Raw genomic sequence first — 19,895 nt, 5'->3', positions numbered from 1 at the left:
GTAGATGTGAAATAATTCACCCTGGCCAACTATACTTGGGGACAACACAGTGTCCCACCAACAAAAAAAGGGGGGGTTGACACCTTCCCCACCCCAGGGCTGAGAGAAGATTTGATTTGCTCCTGCTGTCCTCCCCACTTCTGAGAATTGCAACTTTGCACTGCCATTGTGAGTCATCCCATTCCAGTGCTAGAAACCCCCTTAAAAATAGTGTTCCAATATGGAGAGAGATCCCACCCCTTCTATTGCCCCCCCCAACTCAAATCCACTGTGAGTCATTGATTACTGTGGAATTTCTTCCTACTTCGAAACGTCCAGCCCCCACCTCTGTCCCTTTCATCTCAACTTTGGGGTGTCCTCGGTGCTCCAGTCCCAGCAACACAGACTCAACTCCTTAAGTCTTCACCAGCAGGCATGTGTGTGTGTGAGCACGCATGCGTGTGCGCATGTATTGCCAAATATATTGTCACAATGGATTTTTACTCTTGGATGATTTTTACGTGCAACAGTGTGCCTGCTGAATCCCCAGATCAGTGCAGCAATATTCTCAACTTGTGCAGATCTCTCTTTTCTTTGGGGGGTGGGGAGGCCTTGTCCCCTACCCCACATGCTCCCGAAAAAGAGGAGACTTGACAGGGCAGCAGCAACCCCCACTCACCCCACCCCGTGGATGTCCCATCACCGACTGAAGTCCTTCGCTGCCCGCCTGGCGGTGGGTCAAGGACATCTTTCCGATGGGGCAGTGTTTCCCCGCACCACCAGCTTTGTCCCTGGTATATGACAAGAGTCCTTCTCCCTTCCTGTCCCATCTTTTCTCCCTCCCACCATCTCTCCCTTCCTCACAGCTACTTGCTGGCTGCCAACACATCCAGAATTTCACACCCCAGCTCCTGGCACACCGCTTGGCTCTCCCCCGCACTTCCCACAGATCAGCCAGCCAGAAAGACTCTCCCTGAACCAGCAAAGTTGACTGCTGCCTCTCGGCTTAAACCCACAGACCAGCAGAAGGCATCTTGCCTGCCTTCCATCCATGTGGGGAGGGAAGTGAGCGGTGCTGTGGGTAGGGAGGGACCTGCCATGCCAGGGTCTCCAGCTGGTTTCTCAACCTGTGCAGCGCAGTGGAAGCCACATGGATGGAGGACAGGCAAAGTTGCAATTCTCAGAAGGGGAAGGACGGCAGGAGCAAATCGAATCTTCTCTCAGCCCTGGAGTGAGAAAGGTGTCAACCCCCACCCTTTTTTGGGGGGGGGGTTGTGTCTAGGTAAGGTTACAAGAGCACTGACATCACCACAGAGCTTTTAATGCAACTGGAGATTTGAGCTCTTTCAAACTCTTCCCCCCATTGGTCTGAAAGGAAGTTTTTCCAGAGGAGGCGGTGGATTGACCACTGCCAGGCTCCAGCATGGGCTCCAGGAGGCACACGCTTACCTGCTGGTAGTTCGGGGAGGCAAGGAGCTGGTGGGCCATTGAGTTGTCCCCATGTCCATTTGGCAGGGGTAACTTGTTCCACACTGACCCATCCACACCCACCCATCCACGCCCACCTGCCCACACCCACCTGGTTGTGCCAAGTCATCTGTGCTGAGTCATCCACATCAACCCAGCCACATGCACTCCTTTGTGCCCACCCAGCCACACCCATCTGGCCATACCCATCCATCCATGCCCATCTGGCTGCTGTGAGTTGTCATAGACCCTGGGTGGGTTACTAAAAATATCTAACTTGTCTTCACTGTTATTAGTTTGTAGGACTTAATTTTTTTAGTCTGGAGTTGCAGTATTAGTATCACTCCACTTTTCCCCAAAGAATCCCAATTTGCTGTAAAATATTTTAAAACTGATAACATATGGTCAGTGTATTCCCCATTGCGTGCTTGCTTACTATTTTGTAATCCCTTTCTCTCCTGTATCTCCACTCTGGGAAGGAAACAAGTCAGGCACAGAAAAGATTGCCTATAGTGTAGATTGCCTACACTTCCCTCATTTTCTTCCCTTCCTATTTGAGCATTTTCTACTCTGCAAGGGAAGAAAAAAAGAAGCAATCTCTTTAAGCATTTCTCTTGTACTCGATTTGTTTTTTTCTTCTTACCCCCTCTTGCACAGCAGAAATATTGGAGAAGAAAAGATTACAAAATACTAACCCAGATGTAGAGTGGAAAATACACCCACTGCCTGTACCAATGTAATGTTTTTGATTTTCTATTCCTCCATTGTGTACCTTCTTACTGTCTTTAATCCCTTCCTCTCCAATGACTGAAAGTACAAACATTATTTCCCTTCTTTCTAATTATCTCAAGACCTGGGTGAATATTCCAAAGGGTAAGAAAATGGGAAAAACAAAAGCTGAGTTGTAGTTATGTTATTTCACTCTCAACAACTGCTTTGCTTAACAACTGCTGATCCTAACTGTGGTTACTAAATAAGGACTGCCTGTATGTTGCCCACCACACAACATCAGTGGGCTGTGCTATTTTTGTATACAGATGAGTTCCTCAGCAAGTAGCTGATCTGCTCTAATTGTTTCATTTTGACACTGTGTTTTGAAAAAAAATTCAATGGGTTTTTCCAGCCTTCAGAGAAGAGCACAGGTGTGTTTCAAGATGAAGAACTTCTCTTCAGCCGTAAACTGCAGGAAGACAATGATCCTGAAGTTGACCTTTTTGCTAACGAAAAAGTGGTCAGTCAACAGTAAATGCTTTCATTTTTTTGTTTACAGATTGCTTTATTTCCAAATGGTTAAATAGTGAGCAAAAGTTAGACATTTCTGTTGATTTAATGGATTGCATGTAAGCTTTAAAAAGTGTTATAATGGATTTGACTTTAAAGTACTTATAAGCAGGGCTTTTTTTGTCATAGAATGCCCAGAACGAAGTTCCTGCACCTTTTTTGGATGGAACCTTGTACGATAGGCAAGGTGGGTTGTATGACGTGTGTGAGTTCTGGCACCTTTTTTTTTTTTTTTTTACAAAAAAAGCACTGCTTATAAGTAATTATGAGGATGGAATATGATAGTGTAGGAAACTGTGGACCTCCAAATACTGCTAAATGACAACTCTAAGCAACCCAGATAGCAGAGAAACAGAGGGAGTATAAACTTTAAATAGGCATGTAACTTTTTAAAAGCGAAGAAGTGGACATAGTTCTTTTTACACAGTGGATCATTTCATCATTGAGGGATTCACTTCTGATTGTAAGAACTATATAAGAAATGCCTTTTTATCTCTTAAGTTAGATTATGGCAACTCAACTTGTGAACAACAGTCTGATACTACCGTTGTATAAAATTAGTGATTTGTTAAAAAATAAGTAAAAAGTATTTAGGAAATAGTTATTTGTTTATCCTATGTATATGATACATATGTATATTTCTGTTTCAATTTCAGATTTCAAGCCCTAAAGCAAAATTATCATCTGGAGAATGGCTATTTGGGACTGATGACAATGGTGACGATGGTCTGTTCAGCAGTTCTGCCACAAAGTCCTTGGTACTTATCATGTTGTATTTAATATTTGAAAAGGCCTCAGATGTTGCTTTTTGTTTGGATTGCTTGAGATTGTTTAAATCACATAATAGAGGTATGCAAATTATTCCAAGCTTTGAGTGATCTAAGCTTGGAACAAAACATTTTTGCCCTCCTTTCAAGAGCACTGCTGCTGCTTGGCTGTCACAACATTTGCTACCCTATAGCTTACAATTGGAGGATCTTCCTAAGAGCAAGCTAATGGGTACATACTCCAGAATGATTGCCAAAAGCAACATGTTATTTTGAAGAATCTTCTGAGATGCCCATAAGGATCTTTTTTGTTACTTTTGACATGCAATACTATAGTATTTTCTTTTGGTTTAAAATATTTTGTTACTTCGATATAATTTACACACTCACACATACACACACAGAGAGAGAAATTGAGAGCAATAGTGCAGAATATAAATAGAATTGCATCAGAGCCCAGTAGTATTCATAAAGTTTCTTCAGAATCTAAACTCACAATTTAAAATGTGGCAACAAAAAACATAGTTGATTTACATAATATGAAAAGGCTCCAAGCTGACTGGCAGTTTTTACATTTTACAGTTCAACTTTATTTGAAAAGAAAAAAAAGCTGAGTAGTAGAATGGAGTTATAGATCCATATCTATTTCCTTTTTTCTTAATTTGACATACTTATGCCTCTACCCATGTAAAAGTTTAAGCTGACAAATAATTGGGATAAATAGTATTGATTTTACCATGTTTATAATGTTTAGACTTGATAAATCAGTATACTGAAACAAATTAAGTTGGTTTTAAGTTATTCTAAGAGAATGCACTATTCTGTTTTTGTAATCATAAATTGTCATTTTAGAGCAAGGCACATATTTCAGTTTTTAAATATTAATGACATTGGCAACTTGCAGCTGCTTTCATAACTAACATAAAGCACCACCTTGCTTTTTTAATATATTACTTTAATTTTATTTTTTGTAAGGTACTGGAAAAGAAAATGAAAATAGAGAAAGACAGCACCATTTTGTCCTTGGAAAAGGATAGTAAAGTTCTGCAGACTAATCAAAATGAGAAACAGGGAGAATCAAAAACTCAGGCCACTGAGGTTTGTAAAGTGCAATTTTGAATTACAGTTTGAATATATGAAAATTTCATATCTGAACAAGGAAAGGCATTTGGATGTTCCATAACCATTAGTAAGTGGGGTAAGTATCTTCAGATGGAAACACACACACACACACACACACACACACACACACACACCTATTGTGCTGCTCCCTTTTTGTATAAGCAAACCTAACCACAGTGTAGAAATGGTAAACCAATAATAAGTTTACACTAACTCCATTTATTATAGCTCCTTATTTCTTTCTACCCTTGAAAAATTTGCTTGCTTCAACTGCATTCATGTCTCTTTATGGATTGTTTTTCTTTGCATTTCTAGTATCTTTTTTGTGTTTCAATAACTCCATCACCATGATTACTTCTTCATCTTCTCTTTCCTCTCAATTCATTCACTTTTCTTTCATATATTGTTTTGCAGTGTGGGGCTCATTCGATTCTTTTTAAGTGACCAAAATCATATCAGCACTGTACATTCATATTGATCACTTACTTTTTTAGTTTCATTTTCTCATCAGCTATTTTCTTTATCCTTCCTTCCTTTCCTTTCTTTTCTTTCTTTCTTTCTTTCTTTCTTTCTTTTTTTCTTTCTTTCTTTCTCAGTAAGAAAGTTCATCTTCAATGCACTCCTCTGAATCTGTTCTCACCCGTCAATCCTGGAAATGTAATACCTAGAATTGTACAGGTGCAGCCTCACTAGTGCTGACTAGAGGGAAATAAGTGTCTTTGGTATGATGTTTATTATACAGGCCAGAGCTGCATTAATATAGTCTCATTCCTCTGATTCATGTTCAGCTTCCTGTCAATGAAGTTTGTTCTTTTTAGGTACACTGTTTCTGTAGAGAATAAAAGAGGTGAACTTTGATAGAAACTTGCAAACTATTATCTTGGCAAAATTTTCTGAAGTGTTCTTTAAGTGCTGAGAAATAAGATAATATTCTGAAGACGCAGAATCATGTTAGGCCTATCTTAATAAGTCTACATAATTGGGCTAATTTATTTATTTATTTATGAGACTTATATACCGCTTTAAGTGCAAGCACTCTCTAAGCGGTGTACACCAGTAAGCAATGTATATATATATTTACATTGCCCCCAACAATCTGGGTCCTCATTTTACCTACCCCGGAAGGATGGAAGGCTGAGTCAACCTTGAGCCGGTGAGATTTGAACCTCTGACCTGCTGAACACAGTCAGCTAAAGTGGCCTGCAGTACTGCACCCTAACTGCTGCGCCACCTCGGCTAATAGTTTCCAAGCCATGAAAGTCACATCTTGAATACATAGATAGATGTCACTTGCCAACTCTCTTGTGCAGCAGTTGTTCAAAGTTACAATAGTTGGAAAAAAAACCAGCAACTTCGTAACCAATCCTCACATTTATGACTGTCTCAGCATCCCACAGTCATAGGATCACCATTTGCATGCAAGGAGAATTAAGGCAAATGGATTGTATACGTGAACCCTTCACAACAACATTTACAGTATATGTCTAAGAAGATTTCACTGGCCTGCTTGCCTGGGACTCCCACATCTTCCTATATTGCTGTAACATGAGGTCCTCCCTTAACCACCACGTTCTTGGGGTTACAATGGCACCAGGATTGCCATCCTCATGTTTTGCAACCACATCGTTCAGTGACAGAAATTCTGGTCCTAATTGCCATTGTAACCTGAAGACTACTGTATGTCAATGTTGGTGTGTGTGTGGGGAGGAGATGGAGGGTTTGCTCCTATGAGAACATTTTTGTGTAGGTTTTGTGGAGGGGGGGGAGGTGAAGGAGCAGAGATAAATGGCTCATCATTAAACTTGGATGCATTATCTGTAGACAATTATCCGAAGTCCAAAAGCCTTACAAAGACACCAAAGATTATTTATATGTGTACAAGGCAAGAGTAAAATCATAAGTTGCGATCGCATGATTTTTCAGTTAGCAGCCAAGCTGCCATTCCCAGTCGAAGACTGTTTGTATAATACTTTACATTTCTCTTATTAAAGAACTTATTGCCCCAACATATCCAGGTTATTTTGTAATCTTGTTCTATCATTCTGGGTGTTTTTTTCAGACCTCTAAATTTTGGGACAGCTACACATGTTATCAATGCTCATCCAAGTTGTTAAATAAAAATGTTGAATATACTGGCTGTCACAAATGATAAATTTTATTTTACTTTGTAAGGGAGAATTGGAAATTAACACAAAAGATAAACTGTACAAGAAAACTACTGTGAAACCACCTTCAAAGGGACCATCTCACTTACCTGATGACACAAAGCATACCAAAGTAGCTTCCACAAGAAATACTACAGAGATGGGAGTTAGTTTTGATAACCCTATGAAAGCCAACACATTGCAAAATGTGAACAAGGTAATTTGATAATGAAAAATCCCTATAAAGATTGTTATTTTAACGAACTACATAGGACTTGTTTTAGTTGCCAGTTGGTATCAAAGTATTTACTGATGTAGAAAAAAATGTAGTGAATGAATAAATGGATAAGCATTTTCTTTTCCACATTTTCACAGGGAAAGGCAAGATATATTTAACTTAGTGTGGTTAATTTAAATTGAATAATGAGCTGAGCAGAAAGAATTACTAGGTTAGGCTATTCACCTTAATAAAGATATACTTTTCTTAAGAAGAGAATTTTTGAAGACCTCTCTCATTGCAAAACTACCTGAAATCAAAAGGAGAAATTGTGAAGAAAGTATTCACTCTAGGTTCCCTTCAGTTATCCTATTCTGATGTATATCCTCATTCAGATGGATTCTTTCCTCTCTTGCCTTAAGGTGTTGAGTACCAATTTTAAAACAGTAGTGCTTCTTTTAAAGATATGGCATTGCCTGCTCTTACTGTCAAATTGTATGTTATAAACTCAAATTACAGGGAAGAATCAAAGTGAGCGGGCAACGAAGACCATCAACCAGAACTGCCAGGCGATTAGCTATTGAAGAACTTGACAAAAATGAAATAAATACTTCAGAGAACGCCTCTCTGCCTATCTTAAAAGGAAACTCTGGACCACCAACTATATTATATAATAGTGAACTGCACAGAAAGAAAAATACTGAAAAAGTTTGCTCGGTTCCATCAACCAACAGCAGCAACCAACCCAATGAGTCAAAATATAGCCCTCTTTTAAAATCAACAGCCTATTCTGATGCGAATGATCTCTTCGAGTCCGACAATCTTTTCACCAAGGATAACAATTCTAAAGCAGCCTTAAGACAAAAAACAACCCTGGAAACTGAAAGCATTGTAAGCCAGGTTTCAAAAAGTGAGGAATTGTTTCCTGCTGCACAAGAGAGTACAAGTTGTGATAACCTCTTTCACTCTAGAAAGACATTAAAGAAATTAAGTCCTGTCCCTTTCCCGGAGGAAGAACAGGATATCTTCATCACTAGTAAGAAAACTGTGAAAAGAAAAGAAGAGGAACCCACACCTCAGTTACATCAAAACTTCCCAATCCATGACATTTTTGAGGTAATTTTGAAAGTTTTTCTCTTCAGACTTGGATTCTTCTGATTTTGTATTGTGCTGTTTTTGTTTAATCCATAGGCATTAGAGTGATGGGGGAAGCAACTTGAGATGAATGCAATTGATTTAAATGGTAACAAGAAAGTGAATAATAGATTTGGGATTTTTTATTTCATCAGCATTCTGATGGATATTCTGACCCTCAGGATGCCTTTTCATAATGGCTTCATTAAATGTTAAAAAGTAGTTGAAGAGGGGGCATAACACAAAAGTAGCCACTGGTCCAATCATTCCCCTTCCCTAACTAGAACCACCCCCCAGAAAGGTTCCAGTTGTGTTAAATTGTTTTTTAAAAAATCTCCAACCCTACAGTGCCTGAAACTGTCCTGAACAGGAAAATCTGCTTCTTCTAACCACATGTTAAGTATTGTTTCCTAAAAAGGAAAGGTTAGAGATTATCAGAGTTGGATTCAGACAGGGCCTCTTGAGGGGGCTTACTACAGTCTTCCCCAAGGCTGCATATGTAAAGCCTTACCCAAAGCAAGACATTGACAATCTTCTGAATCCAACTTGTCACATCTCCACTACTCCCTGAAGGATCCAGGAAGAGCATTGGTCAAGCTTAAAAGTGGCAGAGATCATGTTAGATGTACTGTCCACTTTCTCAAAATCCATAGGCCGAAAAGATTCCCAGCTAACAGTCAGATATACCTGCTATTCACTCATGAGAAATCAAGACTTATTGATAAATAGAAGCCTCTTATGGACTTTATGCATAAAAATGAAAAAAAAGTGAACTTGTGACATGCTTTTGATGATTAGATAGGATAAATGATAAAAAGAGGAGTCATATGATGTAACTTTCAAGAGGGAGGTTAAAATAAAGTTATAACCCCTGCGAATAATTTTGGGAGCCCCTTCTTTATATCTTTACATACTATGTATGTAGAAAAGGGGCTTAGGAGAGCAAGAAGCAATGGATGGAAACTAATCAAGGAGAGAAGCAACCTAGAATTAAGGAGAAACTTCCTGACAGTTAGAACAATTAATCAGTGGAACAACCTGCCTCCAGAGAGCTACTTGTATTTGATTTTACAAGCACTAATCAGAGAAAACATATGCCTTCAAAGATCATTTTTATACTTAGTAGTCTTTTTCTTTATTCAAGGATGATATATTTGCAGTAGAAACCGTTAAGCTGCCAGACAAAGCAAAAGAGATGGAAGTCAATTTGTTTGATGATGATGTTGACATCTTTGCTGATCTTGCTGTAAAATCAAAGGAAAAGAGTACCAGAAAGAAGATGGAAGCTATATCTATATTTGACGAGGACACAGGTAAAAAACTAATATTTGTAGAAAGATCTGCAATTTACTGACAGATACATTTCTATAGAAATAGGTTAGGAAAGAATTAGGGAATGATTTTGCAAATAAAAAAAAATACAAAACTGGCCGCTCATAGAATAAGGGCACTCCCTTAGATTGGGAGGATTGAGGAATGTTGGCATATTTAATATATTTCTTCAGATCCACAGAAGAATCATCCCTAATCCTATTGTGTTAGAAATATTGAACCTCAATAGGAAGAGATTATCTTCCATGAAGGAAGAGTAGGATATATGCCAAGAAAGAGGTGGAAAAACACTTGTGCTTCAGGAACTTAATGGGGCTTGCTGTCTTAATAGAACTGTATTGGTTCAAGGCAGATTCCACAGTGTATCTTTGAAATTCAGATTTTTGAAAATTTGTATTCTATCCAATGGGGCGTGTAATTATTGAGACTAGCAGTTGTTAAAGCATTTTCAGTTAAGTCAGAAAGCAACCATGGTAAGAATGGCTACATCTATGTACGTTGTCTTTCTTGGTATAGCTGGCTTCTGACTTGATATGGTAGAGATTACACTAGGACAAATACTAGATTTGATTGTAAGTTAAGATAGTATGACACTCTTGACACATTTAATAGTTGTACTTTTCTGTACATTAGAAATTAAAATTGGAGGCACTGTTTTGAAAGGGCTCCATACACTCCATTCAAGGCTTTTGAGTTTCCTGCACCTTTGAGTTCTTTCAATTCAGTCAGCACTAGAATTTCCTGTTTCTGTTATTTCAGACCTATCACATGTTGTGAGCAATGCATTATTGATGTCTTTGCTAAGAATGTGCCTAGGATCCAGCAGACTTTTTATCGATATCCTTCCCTGTACTCCTGTTAATATAAATGTAACTCATCATTTTCTAAAAAAAAATTCTATGAAATAGTTCTGGTCATAAACAAGTACAGATTAACTGGTTTCTCCCTTTCTCTAGATGATATCTTCTCCCCTGCTAGTCAATCTAAGACATCAACAAAAAAGACCGCCTTTCAGTCAGTCTCAGGAAGTAAGTGTGAAGTTAGAACAGCAAGCACTTTTGACGACCCTCTCAATGCATTTCAAGGGCACTAATAAAGAGACTGCTGGCCAATGTATTTTCAACTTGTCACTGAGTGTTAATTCCTTCATTTTCTGATCAAATACTTGATGTGACAAAACGGAATATTCCTGGACTCATTCCCTTATCTATTTTACTCCATGTGACATTTTAAAAAAAATTATAAAAGCTATTTGAGCAAACAATAATTGTCCTAATCAGCTTGTTACTGGTAATATATATATATATATATATATATATATATATATATATATATATATATATATATATATATATATATAGTATAAATCAAAATTACAGAATATTTAATATCGATAAATGGCATTTACATAATATTTTCTGATCTGCTCTATTGTAAGCAAACTCACTTTCTGGAATTAAGTTTATGATTATAACTCATGATTATGGAAATCTGAATTATTTTGAGTATATCCTTGGTTACTGATAAAAATTATTTCCTTTTGCTGGAAGGGATGGGATAAGATGACATGCAATTTTTCACTACCATATATACTTACAGGTAAACCTTTCCTTCAATAAGGTAACCCGTTTTTTTTTAACCAAATTACACTTTAAAAAGGTGCCATCAATGAATAAGCTGTCCTATATTTTTCATGGTGTTTTGGTAAAAAAAATTTAATGTCTGCCTATCTGCGGATGGATTTACATGTAAGTATATATGGGAAATATATGTACTTTAAAAAAGAATACTGTGTACACTCACAGGTAAGCCAATTTGTGGATGAGCTGAACCCAAATTTTTAGGTGCATTTTGGCACTCAACATACTTGGCTTATCTGCCAGTATGTACAGTATTAAAATATCTCTGGGGATTGCATAAAAATAACTCTCAAAAACAGAGCAATCACTGATTTTGCATCCCTTCAGAATTCTGTTCATGTTGAATCTCAGTTTACCTTAATATAGTATCACCATCAGGCAGTGATAAAAATGTACATTTTGGGTTGAATGTCCACACCATTTATTGGATACTGTCTCATATCAAGTACTATGCATTTTCTCTACTATTCAGTCTGTTAAAAAAAAAGCAGGGAATGTGCATTCAAATAGTTCTTTGAAAGTGTGATTTCTCGTTGGATTGGATGCAATGACAAAGCAGTTACACTGGCTTACATCTGAAGTTCTTGCAGTTGTAGAAAACTAATCAGCTGGGTCCATCTACGTGTAACCCTAAATCCCACAATGTAGTATTTAACTTTATTCCTTAAATCCTTCCCTTGGGAGGACGAATAGTATAAAATAAAATTAATAAATGCAAGTTATTGTATGACACTCTCTAATTCAATGAGGGCAAGTGGGGTGTGATGAGTATCATAGCTACTGTCCTGGACCAAAACCCAGAGCATCCAGGAGTACATCATTAAGATGGCACCCAAAGATGAACTGCTGAGATCAAGTGGTGGTGCCATGGCAAGACAAGACTCTACATGGGATGTACCATTGACAGATAGCTGAAGTGACAGACACTGGGAAACCTCCTATCTATCCATATATGAAGAGAAACCTTATCTTTTTCAATATGTATATACCTAAATATTTTCGGTAGAAATATGGAATTAACTAATATTCCTTAAATGGATTGGTAACCAAATTTTCTCTTAATAGCATCAGTTCTGAATTGGACCACTTATAATAGAATATTTTGTTATTTTACTAAAGGCATCTATTATTTGTACCAACACTAGGATAGTACTATGAGGTATCATCCGCAAATAAAATCAATTTATATTCAAGTAAATTGCATACTACCCTGGAAATCTCCCAAAGTTGTCTAGAAGTACAAGCCAAGGGTTCCATGCAAGTCTCAAAAAGCAAGGGTAAAAGTGGCATCCTTGCTTACTTCCTTTAAATAATAAGAAAGCAGCAGAAAACACATCATTAACCTTTATTTTAGATGTGTGCTAATCATATATCTTGATCCATTTTACAAATTTCAAAAAAAGATCCAAATCTTTATTATACAGCAAACATGTACTGTGTATATTTTGCCAAAAGCTTTTTTAGGATCTAACAATAAGATTACAAATTGGCTTTCATTTTTATTCAAGTCTATTATATCTATAATTAACCTAATGTTGTCTGGTGCTTGCCTATTTTTTTTAAAGCCCCGTTCGATTATTCTTAATGAAATATCACTTGCCGTAATCTGCTAGCACTGCCATTAAGCTCTCTGTTTCAATATTAATCAAGATTGGATTAGTTTTACCTGCCTTTGGTATTACACATTACATTAATACTTTATATGTAACATTCACATGAATGATCCAACTATTTAGAACTCATACATAATTGCTTTCAAGATTTGTAAACTACCCAGTCAATCATATAGTAGCTAAAAGAGATCTGAATTAAATTATGAACTATTTTAGATTGTAAAAGTATAGAGAAGAAAAAGGAATGACATTGCCATAGGTGTATACTACAGACCAACCAGAAGAAATAGAAATATTTTGCTAATCAGTTTACTAAGGTATGCAAGAAGTAGACTACAACAGGGGACCCTGACATCAGCTGGGAGACAAACTCAAAGGGTTTCCTGACAAACCTAGAGGACAACTTTGTCTCTCAAAAGGTATAGAAGGGAACTTGAGGGCCAACTGTCCCAGAGTTAATTCTTACTGATAGAGATAAAATAGTAGAAAGAGATGAAGTTGTGGGAACTTTGGAGGAGAGTGACCATGTCATATTGGAATTCAACATAAAGCAGATACAAGCTGTAGAACAAAATCTAACTTGTGTCTTAGACTTTAAGACAACTGATTTCAATAAACTTAGAGCTTGGGAAGGATTCCATGGATGAGAACATTAAAGGGGAAAACAACTCAAAAAATTTGGGAAACTCAGAAAATGAGATTATAAAAGTTCAATACTGCTGGAAAAAGAAAAGATCCCAAAAGAAATCAGCATGGCTGTATAAAGAACTCTCTGATAAACTGAAAGACAAAAAGGACAACTATAAAAATTGGAAAACGGGATACATAACTAAAAAAAAGTACAAAAAAGCAAAAACTACAAAAAAGATGTTGAAACCATAAACAGTGTAGAGAAGAGCAACAAAGATGATTAGGAAGTTGTAGGCTAAAACACAGGATGAACAGTTGCAGGTACTGGATATGTCTAGAGTAACAATGAAGACTAGGGGTTACACAATAGCAATCTTCTAATATTTGAGGGATTGTCACAAAGAAAAGTTCAATCTATTCTCCAAAGCACCTGAGGTAGTAAGGGTATTAAGAAGTAAGGGTTGGAAACTTATTAAGTAGAGATCCAGCCTAAACTAAGGAGAAATTTCCTGACAGAATTAACCAATGGAACAGCTTGCCTCCAGAAGTGGGTGTTCCATTGCTGGAGGTTTTTAAAAAGAGATTGGACAGCCATTTGTTCAGAATGGTATAGGGTTCCCTGCTTCAGCAGGGGGTTGGATTAGAACAGGGGTCCCCAATTTGTGGGCCATAGCCCACTACTGGACCATGACCTAATTGAGTGACCGGCCTGTGTGCGTGCAATATAAATATGAAGGCTGGCTATTTGGCATTTCAGCAGTCTTTCCCAAAGTGAATATTCTTTCATCTGCATATAAAAAACTATTTTTCTTTAGATGACATTCTTTGGGATCTAAAGCTATGTGAAAAAATTCATCTTATTTCAGACTTTGCTCCTGTAATTTAACAGTACATACGTTTTTTCAGATGTGTACTGAATATATATTTGTTGAATGAACAGTTTTATTAAGCAGATAAAGCTTTTTTGTTTTTACAAAATGTGAGACTATCACAGAACTAGGCTACTAAACTGATTTTTACCTCCTTCTCTTCAAGAAATTGACTGCAATTAAATTTGCAAAAAAAGCAAAGGCTTCTGATGGCTTTCCAGCTGATTAGCAGAAGAGCAGGTTCTTGTCTCCTCTTCTATTGGAGTTATATTAAACCTTTTCAAGTATCTTTTAGTGTCAGTTTATTTAAAACTCATAATGCACCCTCACCAACATAAGAATCTCTTAATAATGTTCCCTGATTATATTTCCGGTTCTTTGTGTTGTTGTTAGTTGCGAAGTCGTGTCCGACCCATTGCGACCCCATGGACAATGTTCCTCCAGGTCTTCTTGTCCTGTACCATCTTCTGTCCGGTTCTTATGATTGTGTATAGCAAAAGCTTATTAGCTATAGCTTCTTTCAACTCTTCTGCATCCAATAGGGCTATATTTGTGCATCTATCATTAGATGCTTGATATAATTTTTTCAACTAAAACTGGTAAAATTAATTCTTTAGTTGGAGATAGTGCTTTTGATATTATTTTTTGGAGCTGTTTGAAACAGGTACTCAATTTTTATGAGGTTCCTTACAGTTGCATTCTCTAAATTACCTAAAAGATTACCTAAAACTCTTAAACCACATACAGTATGTTATCAAAATTTACAATGCTAAGTGAGACAGTTAAGTGAGTTTTGCTCCATTTTATGACCTTTCTTGCCACACTTGTTAAGTGAATCATTGCAGTTGTTAAGTTAGTAACATAGTTATTAAGTGAATCTGGCCTCCCCATTGTCTTCGCCTTTGTAAGGTTGCAAAAGGTGATCAGATGACCCTGGGACACCGCAACTATGATAAATGTGAGCCAATTGCCAAGCATCCAAATTTTGAGACAACTGCCAAGCATCCGAATTTTGATCCATGACCATGGAGATGCTGCAACAGTGACATTGTAACTCAAACAAAAGGCTGTAAGTTCCTCACTAGGTGTATTTTAATTCATAAAATTATGCACTGCTCAGAATTAGATAGGTTAACTAAGAGACTCAAAAATCAGGATGAAATGGATTTTTACCAAATTTGGAATAAATTTTATAGATGGTGGGGGAAAAATATGGAAGTCATTGTAATGAGATAAGTTAAGATTGAGATTAGAGTGATGTTATTATAACGGGGTTTTTTTCATATATTAGTAGTTAATTGTGAATATGAACTGTGATGTATGTCAAATCTGATTTACCATGTTCAATGTTTTTAATTTTTGTTATTCAATAAAAAATATTTTAAAAAAGGCTGTAAGTTGAGGCTACCTGTATTCTATTAAAATTCTGAAGATATAAAAAGCTTCACATTAATATTCTGGATAAGATAATCAATATTAGATCATTTCTGATCTTCTGCTAATAGATGTCTGCTATCTGCTTATACATTTTAGAAAATGCAATTTATACATTTGGTAACTAATTTGAGATACTGTATACATATTGGAGTTTTAAGTTATGAACATTCTTAAAATTGAACATTTTAAGATTACTGTTTTCATACAATATATAAGATGTTCTATATCATCTGAGATCATGGTACATTCTTTTTACAAGATTCAGTCGTTATTTTTTCTGTATTCAATTTCAATTTTCACTTTATCTGATAACTTTAGAAAGTGCCCCACACGCTGCTGTCTATAAGATCCCTGCCAGTTCTGGATTCAGTTTGCAAAACGAAGGAGGGTCTCATGCACACTTGCTGGAACTCTCCGGGAATCCATGCGGAGGTATCATTGAGGCTCGGTATTTTGGGTGCTCGCAGCCGCACAGGGAAAAAAAGAAGTAACTGAGAAAAAACAGATGAGGGTCCGGAGAGATGTATGGAAAAGCCTTCAAAAATCGACGAGCCATCCGGGCAGGTAAATTGGTGGTCCCCATTGGTGAAGGCACGAGGTCTTGAGACCATTTTTATAGACCACTATAAAAAAGATGTTGAGACTATAAAAAAGATGTTGAGACTCTAGAAAAAGTGCAGAGAAGAGCAACAAAGCTGATTAAGGGACTGGAGGCTAAAACATAAAGAATGGTTGCAAGAACCGTGCATGGTTGGTCTAGGAAAGAGAAGGATCGGGGTGACATGATAGCAGTGTTCCAATATTTGAGGGAGACAACCTATTTTCCAAAGCACTGGAAGGCCAGACAAGGGACAATGGATGGAAACTGGTCAAGGAGAGATTCAGCCTAGAAACGAGAAATTTCCTGACACAACAATAAACCAGTGGAACGGCTTGCCTTCAGAAGTTGTGGGTGCTCCATCACTGGAGGCTTTTAAGAAGAGACTGGACAGCATTTGTCAGAAATGGCTATAGGGCAGCAGACCCCAAGCCTTTGGGCATCAGGGACCAGTTCCGTGGAGAAAGGTTTTTCCGTGGGCCAGAGGGAGCGTGGTTTTGTGTGCCGCCTGCATCCCGTGGACGGGGCTTCACTTGTTTGCGTGGACCGGTTGCTGGCATTCTGCAGATCGGTGTCAGCCCACGAACCGGAGATTGGGGATTCCTTGGTATAGGGTCCCCTGTTTAAGCAGGGTTAGATTAGATAACCTCCAAGATCCCTTCCAACTCCGGTATTCTGTATTCACGTGAGGATTACCGACGACCAAATGAAGGGTAAAAGCCATCCCAGGCCTTTGAAGGGCGGGAGGGGGGACCTCAAGACCCTGGCGAAGCGTCGCCGCAGCTGAGCCGCCAAAGTCCAGAGCTGCCCCTTCCCGCCAGTTTCCGAGCCGCGCCAGGATTGGAGTCCCGTTCCTAAGCAACCGGACTCGCACGTTTATTGCGTCACAAAGGGAGGGAGGACGGGCAAGCGCCGCCCCTTCGCCGCCGGGCGGAGGGAACGGGCGCTCCCGTGCGGCTGAATGGCTTTCGCTCGCCAGCGTCTTCTCCGCTCCATGGCTGCCTCAGCGGCTCCGTGAAGGGGGAGGCGACGCGTCAGCCCCTCCCGCCCGTCCCGCAGGGCCCTGCGTGGCGGGAAACGGCAGGTGAGGAGGACGGGTCTCCCCACCTGGCCGCCTCTGGGGAAGCAGGCGTGGTTGCGCGCCCGCCCGTTGCCCTCTCTTCTGTCAGCGTTCCCGAAGAGCTGGTGTGTCCCGGTAGCCGTCATGGCCATCGGCTTCAAACGGAGGCTCCCTAGCGGGGCCTGTGATCTTCCTGGCCTGGGAGTTACGAGGGAAGCTGCTTTCTTCCCTTTGGGGGCGAGCGGTGGCTGGAGGTCGAGAGGGCCTGCTGGCAAGACCAGGGCCGGAACTGGCCCACAGAGCCCAGCCCAGTAAAGAACAGTTAGTTCCCGGAAGAAGACACCTTCGGTGCTTCCATCTTGAGGCATTGTGTTTCTGGCGTCCTCTTTAGTTTCCTGGGTTTCGGGACTCTTTCCCGCCCTGACCGTAAGGACGGAAACGGGCAAAACTGGCAAGCTTTGATTTCCCAATCCTGTGGGAAAGGCGAGTGCCGTCTTGGCTGTTTGTCCAAATGGGGTTAAATAGCATTGGGGCTCTATCAAGAAGGCTCTACTAATTCTGCACGTTAGCCTGTCCTCTGTGTTGTAGATGGGAGAGTGGAGGTTGAGTAGTTGAGTGAGAACTTGCCCTGGTTTTTTTTTCTCCATAGTTGTGTACACTCAAACATTACAGTTTAATTTCCTTGTATTTTTTTCAGTGTGGCATATAGTGATTTATTAGAGATAAAGAATGTAAGTAATTTGATAATGCACAGGGTATATCTGCATGACTATGCATGGTGGAGGGCACAAGGATCATCTTGACACAACTGATAGGTTGTCATGGTTCAAAAAAAACAGGAAACCTATATTAACGTAAGGCAGATCACAGTAACTTATCAACTTCTTTGGTTCTATGGAAGTAATAGCAGTTTTCTATTAACTTGAATGTTTGTGAAATCAGATATGTGATTTCCCAGAGTGCTTACCATGAGATCCATCAGCAAAATCAAATAGGCAACTGTAGCTCAGTAACTGAATTCTGGTTGTGTTTCAAACGTTTTAGTGAAGTTCTGAATCTTATTTTGCAATAAGAGCTTTTGTAATAACATACAGAAACAATTAGTGCCATTCAGCATCAGTAGAATATTCTGAGTACACAGCTGGCAGGAGTACAAACACGGTAATAGTAGTAGGTTGACATAATAGTTATATTCTGTAGCTGTAGAATTGCCAATTGTAATGGATCATTATAGCACACTTGATCTTTTATTATTTTCATTGCTTGGGAATTGGCTGTTGACATTAATGGAAATGCTTATCTTTGTTGGCTTGTTTTCCCTGGAACAGTATTCTAATCTTCCAAATTTATAAGTTCTCCATAGATGTAGGAACTTGGGGATAGAAAATGTTTTTAAGATATCTATTACAAAATTGATCTCTATTGACTTCAGTTTCTCAATCATTAGTATAATGAAGATTTCCATCTACTTGCTTGCACCAAGGTAGTCTTTTTGTAAGGAAAATCTTAACTATCTTTCTTCAGTGAGATTTATTTTATTTTCATGCGAAGAATTGCTCTGAATCGGAACATAAATGTAAGGAATATAAATCCTTCCATTTCCCCACCATTCAGCCCGAACTGAAGAAGCTTCTTGGATGAGAAGCAAAATGTTTTCAAGGAAAAAAAAAAACAAAGTAGCCTTTTGAAAACCATCTTTGACACAACCATGACCTGGATGATTGACAATCTCAATAGACAATGGCTCTGAATTTTAAATTTTAATGTACTCTTTCTGTTATAAACAATAATACAGTGAAAGAAGTCATTTATTTACAGGTATTTACATTTTTTGCCTTTAAATATGTACTTCTGTGTGAAAGAAAAATAGAATAAAATTTGTTTTCTTGGTTTAGTAGTTACTAAAGAATGCTTTAATAGATGTTAATATTATTGTAACAACAATCTGTTGTAACAACAGATCTTGTATCATCTTGAAATACGAAAAAAGCATAATGTTTCTTGTTTAGAGCTGGCTTAAAATTGAGATATAACACCCAACTGATTTTTTTTCACAAGGAATACTAGAATGGCCAGTAAGAAGGAACCCCCTTTCTTCAATGAGGATAATGTTGGATCATGTCATTGCAAACTTACTTTCTATGAGACCATGGAGCTCTTCATTGAAACTCTTACAGGAACATGCTTTGAATTGCGAGTGTCTCCTTTTGAAACAGTTATTTCTGTGAAAGCTAAAATCCAGAGGCTGGAAGGTACATTTTTTTATATCAGGATTTAGTTTTCAAATTTGAAAGTTCAGCTATTTTAGAGGGAATACCAACAAAATTAAATGTCTGCTCAAAAATTTGAACGTAACATTTTTTATTTATATTGAGCTCCTAGAAGTAAACTTGGATGGAAATGTAACAAATATATAATTGGTTGAATCAAAATATCAGTAGAAATACAAAAATATTTGTATGTTTACAAAAGCTCAAATTTGATAAAATTTGTCAATATGAGGTAAGGATGACGAATGACTGTTCTGTGTAGGATACCTTTAGCAAACACAGATGGTCCTCATTTAATGATGACAATTGAGACCAGCAACTTGGTTGCTAAGTGA

At 38.2% G+C, this 19,895-nt stretch overlaps 2 protein-coding genes across 19 annotated transcripts in view; both read left to right on the top strand.

Annotated features, from left to right (window-relative positions):
- Positions 1-10,559, top strand: part of WASHC2C (WASH complex subunit 2C) — a 46,606-nt gene extending 36,047 nt beyond the window's left edge. For all 9 annotated transcript variants that reach the window (XM_039337706.1, XM_039337709.1, XM_039337714.1 and 6 more), the window contains exons 23-29: positions 2,570-2,677; positions 3,384-3,485; positions 4,470-4,592; positions 6,789-6,977; positions 7,497-8,093; positions 9,256-9,424; positions 10,400-10,559. In XM_039337706.1, the coding sequence (XP_039193640.1) occupies positions 2,570-2,677; positions 3,384-3,485; positions 4,470-4,592; positions 6,789-6,977; positions 7,497-8,093; positions 9,256-9,424; positions 10,400-10,536 (1,425 nt within the window). In that variant the 3' untranslated portion in view covers positions 10,537-10,559. The remainder of the gene's footprint in view (positions 1-2,569; positions 2,678-3,383; positions 3,486-4,469; positions 4,593-6,788; positions 6,978-7,496; positions 8,094-9,255; positions 9,425-10,399) is intronic.
- Positions 10,560-17,130: 6,571 nt separating this feature from the next.
- ZFAND4 (zinc finger AN1-type containing 4) overlaps positions 17,131-19,895 on the top strand; it is a 41,583-nt gene continuing 38,818 nt past the window's right edge. For 4 of the 10 annotated variants that reach the window (XM_039337697.1, XM_039337692.1, XM_039337688.1 and 1 more), the window contains exons 1-2: positions 17,131-17,314; positions 19,349-19,542. In XM_039337697.1, the coding sequence (XP_039193631.1) occupies positions 19,359-19,542 (184 nt within the window). In that variant the 5' untranslated portion in view covers positions 17,131-17,314; positions 19,349-19,358. The other 6 variants (XM_039337694.1, XM_039337693.1, XM_039337690.1 and 3 more) reach the window with 5 other exon arrangements.

The sequence above is a fragment of the Crotalus tigris genome, unplaced genomic scaffold, assembly GCF_016545835.1.
Source record: "Crotalus tigris isolate CLP2741 ecotype Arizona unplaced genomic scaffold, ASM1654583v1 scf7180000017685.4511686, whole genome shotgun sequence".
Lineage (NCBI taxonomy): Eukaryota > Metazoa > Chordata > Lepidosauria > Squamata > Viperidae > Crotalus > Crotalus tigris.
This window is presented reverse-complemented; position numbering and strand designations above follow the sequence as displayed.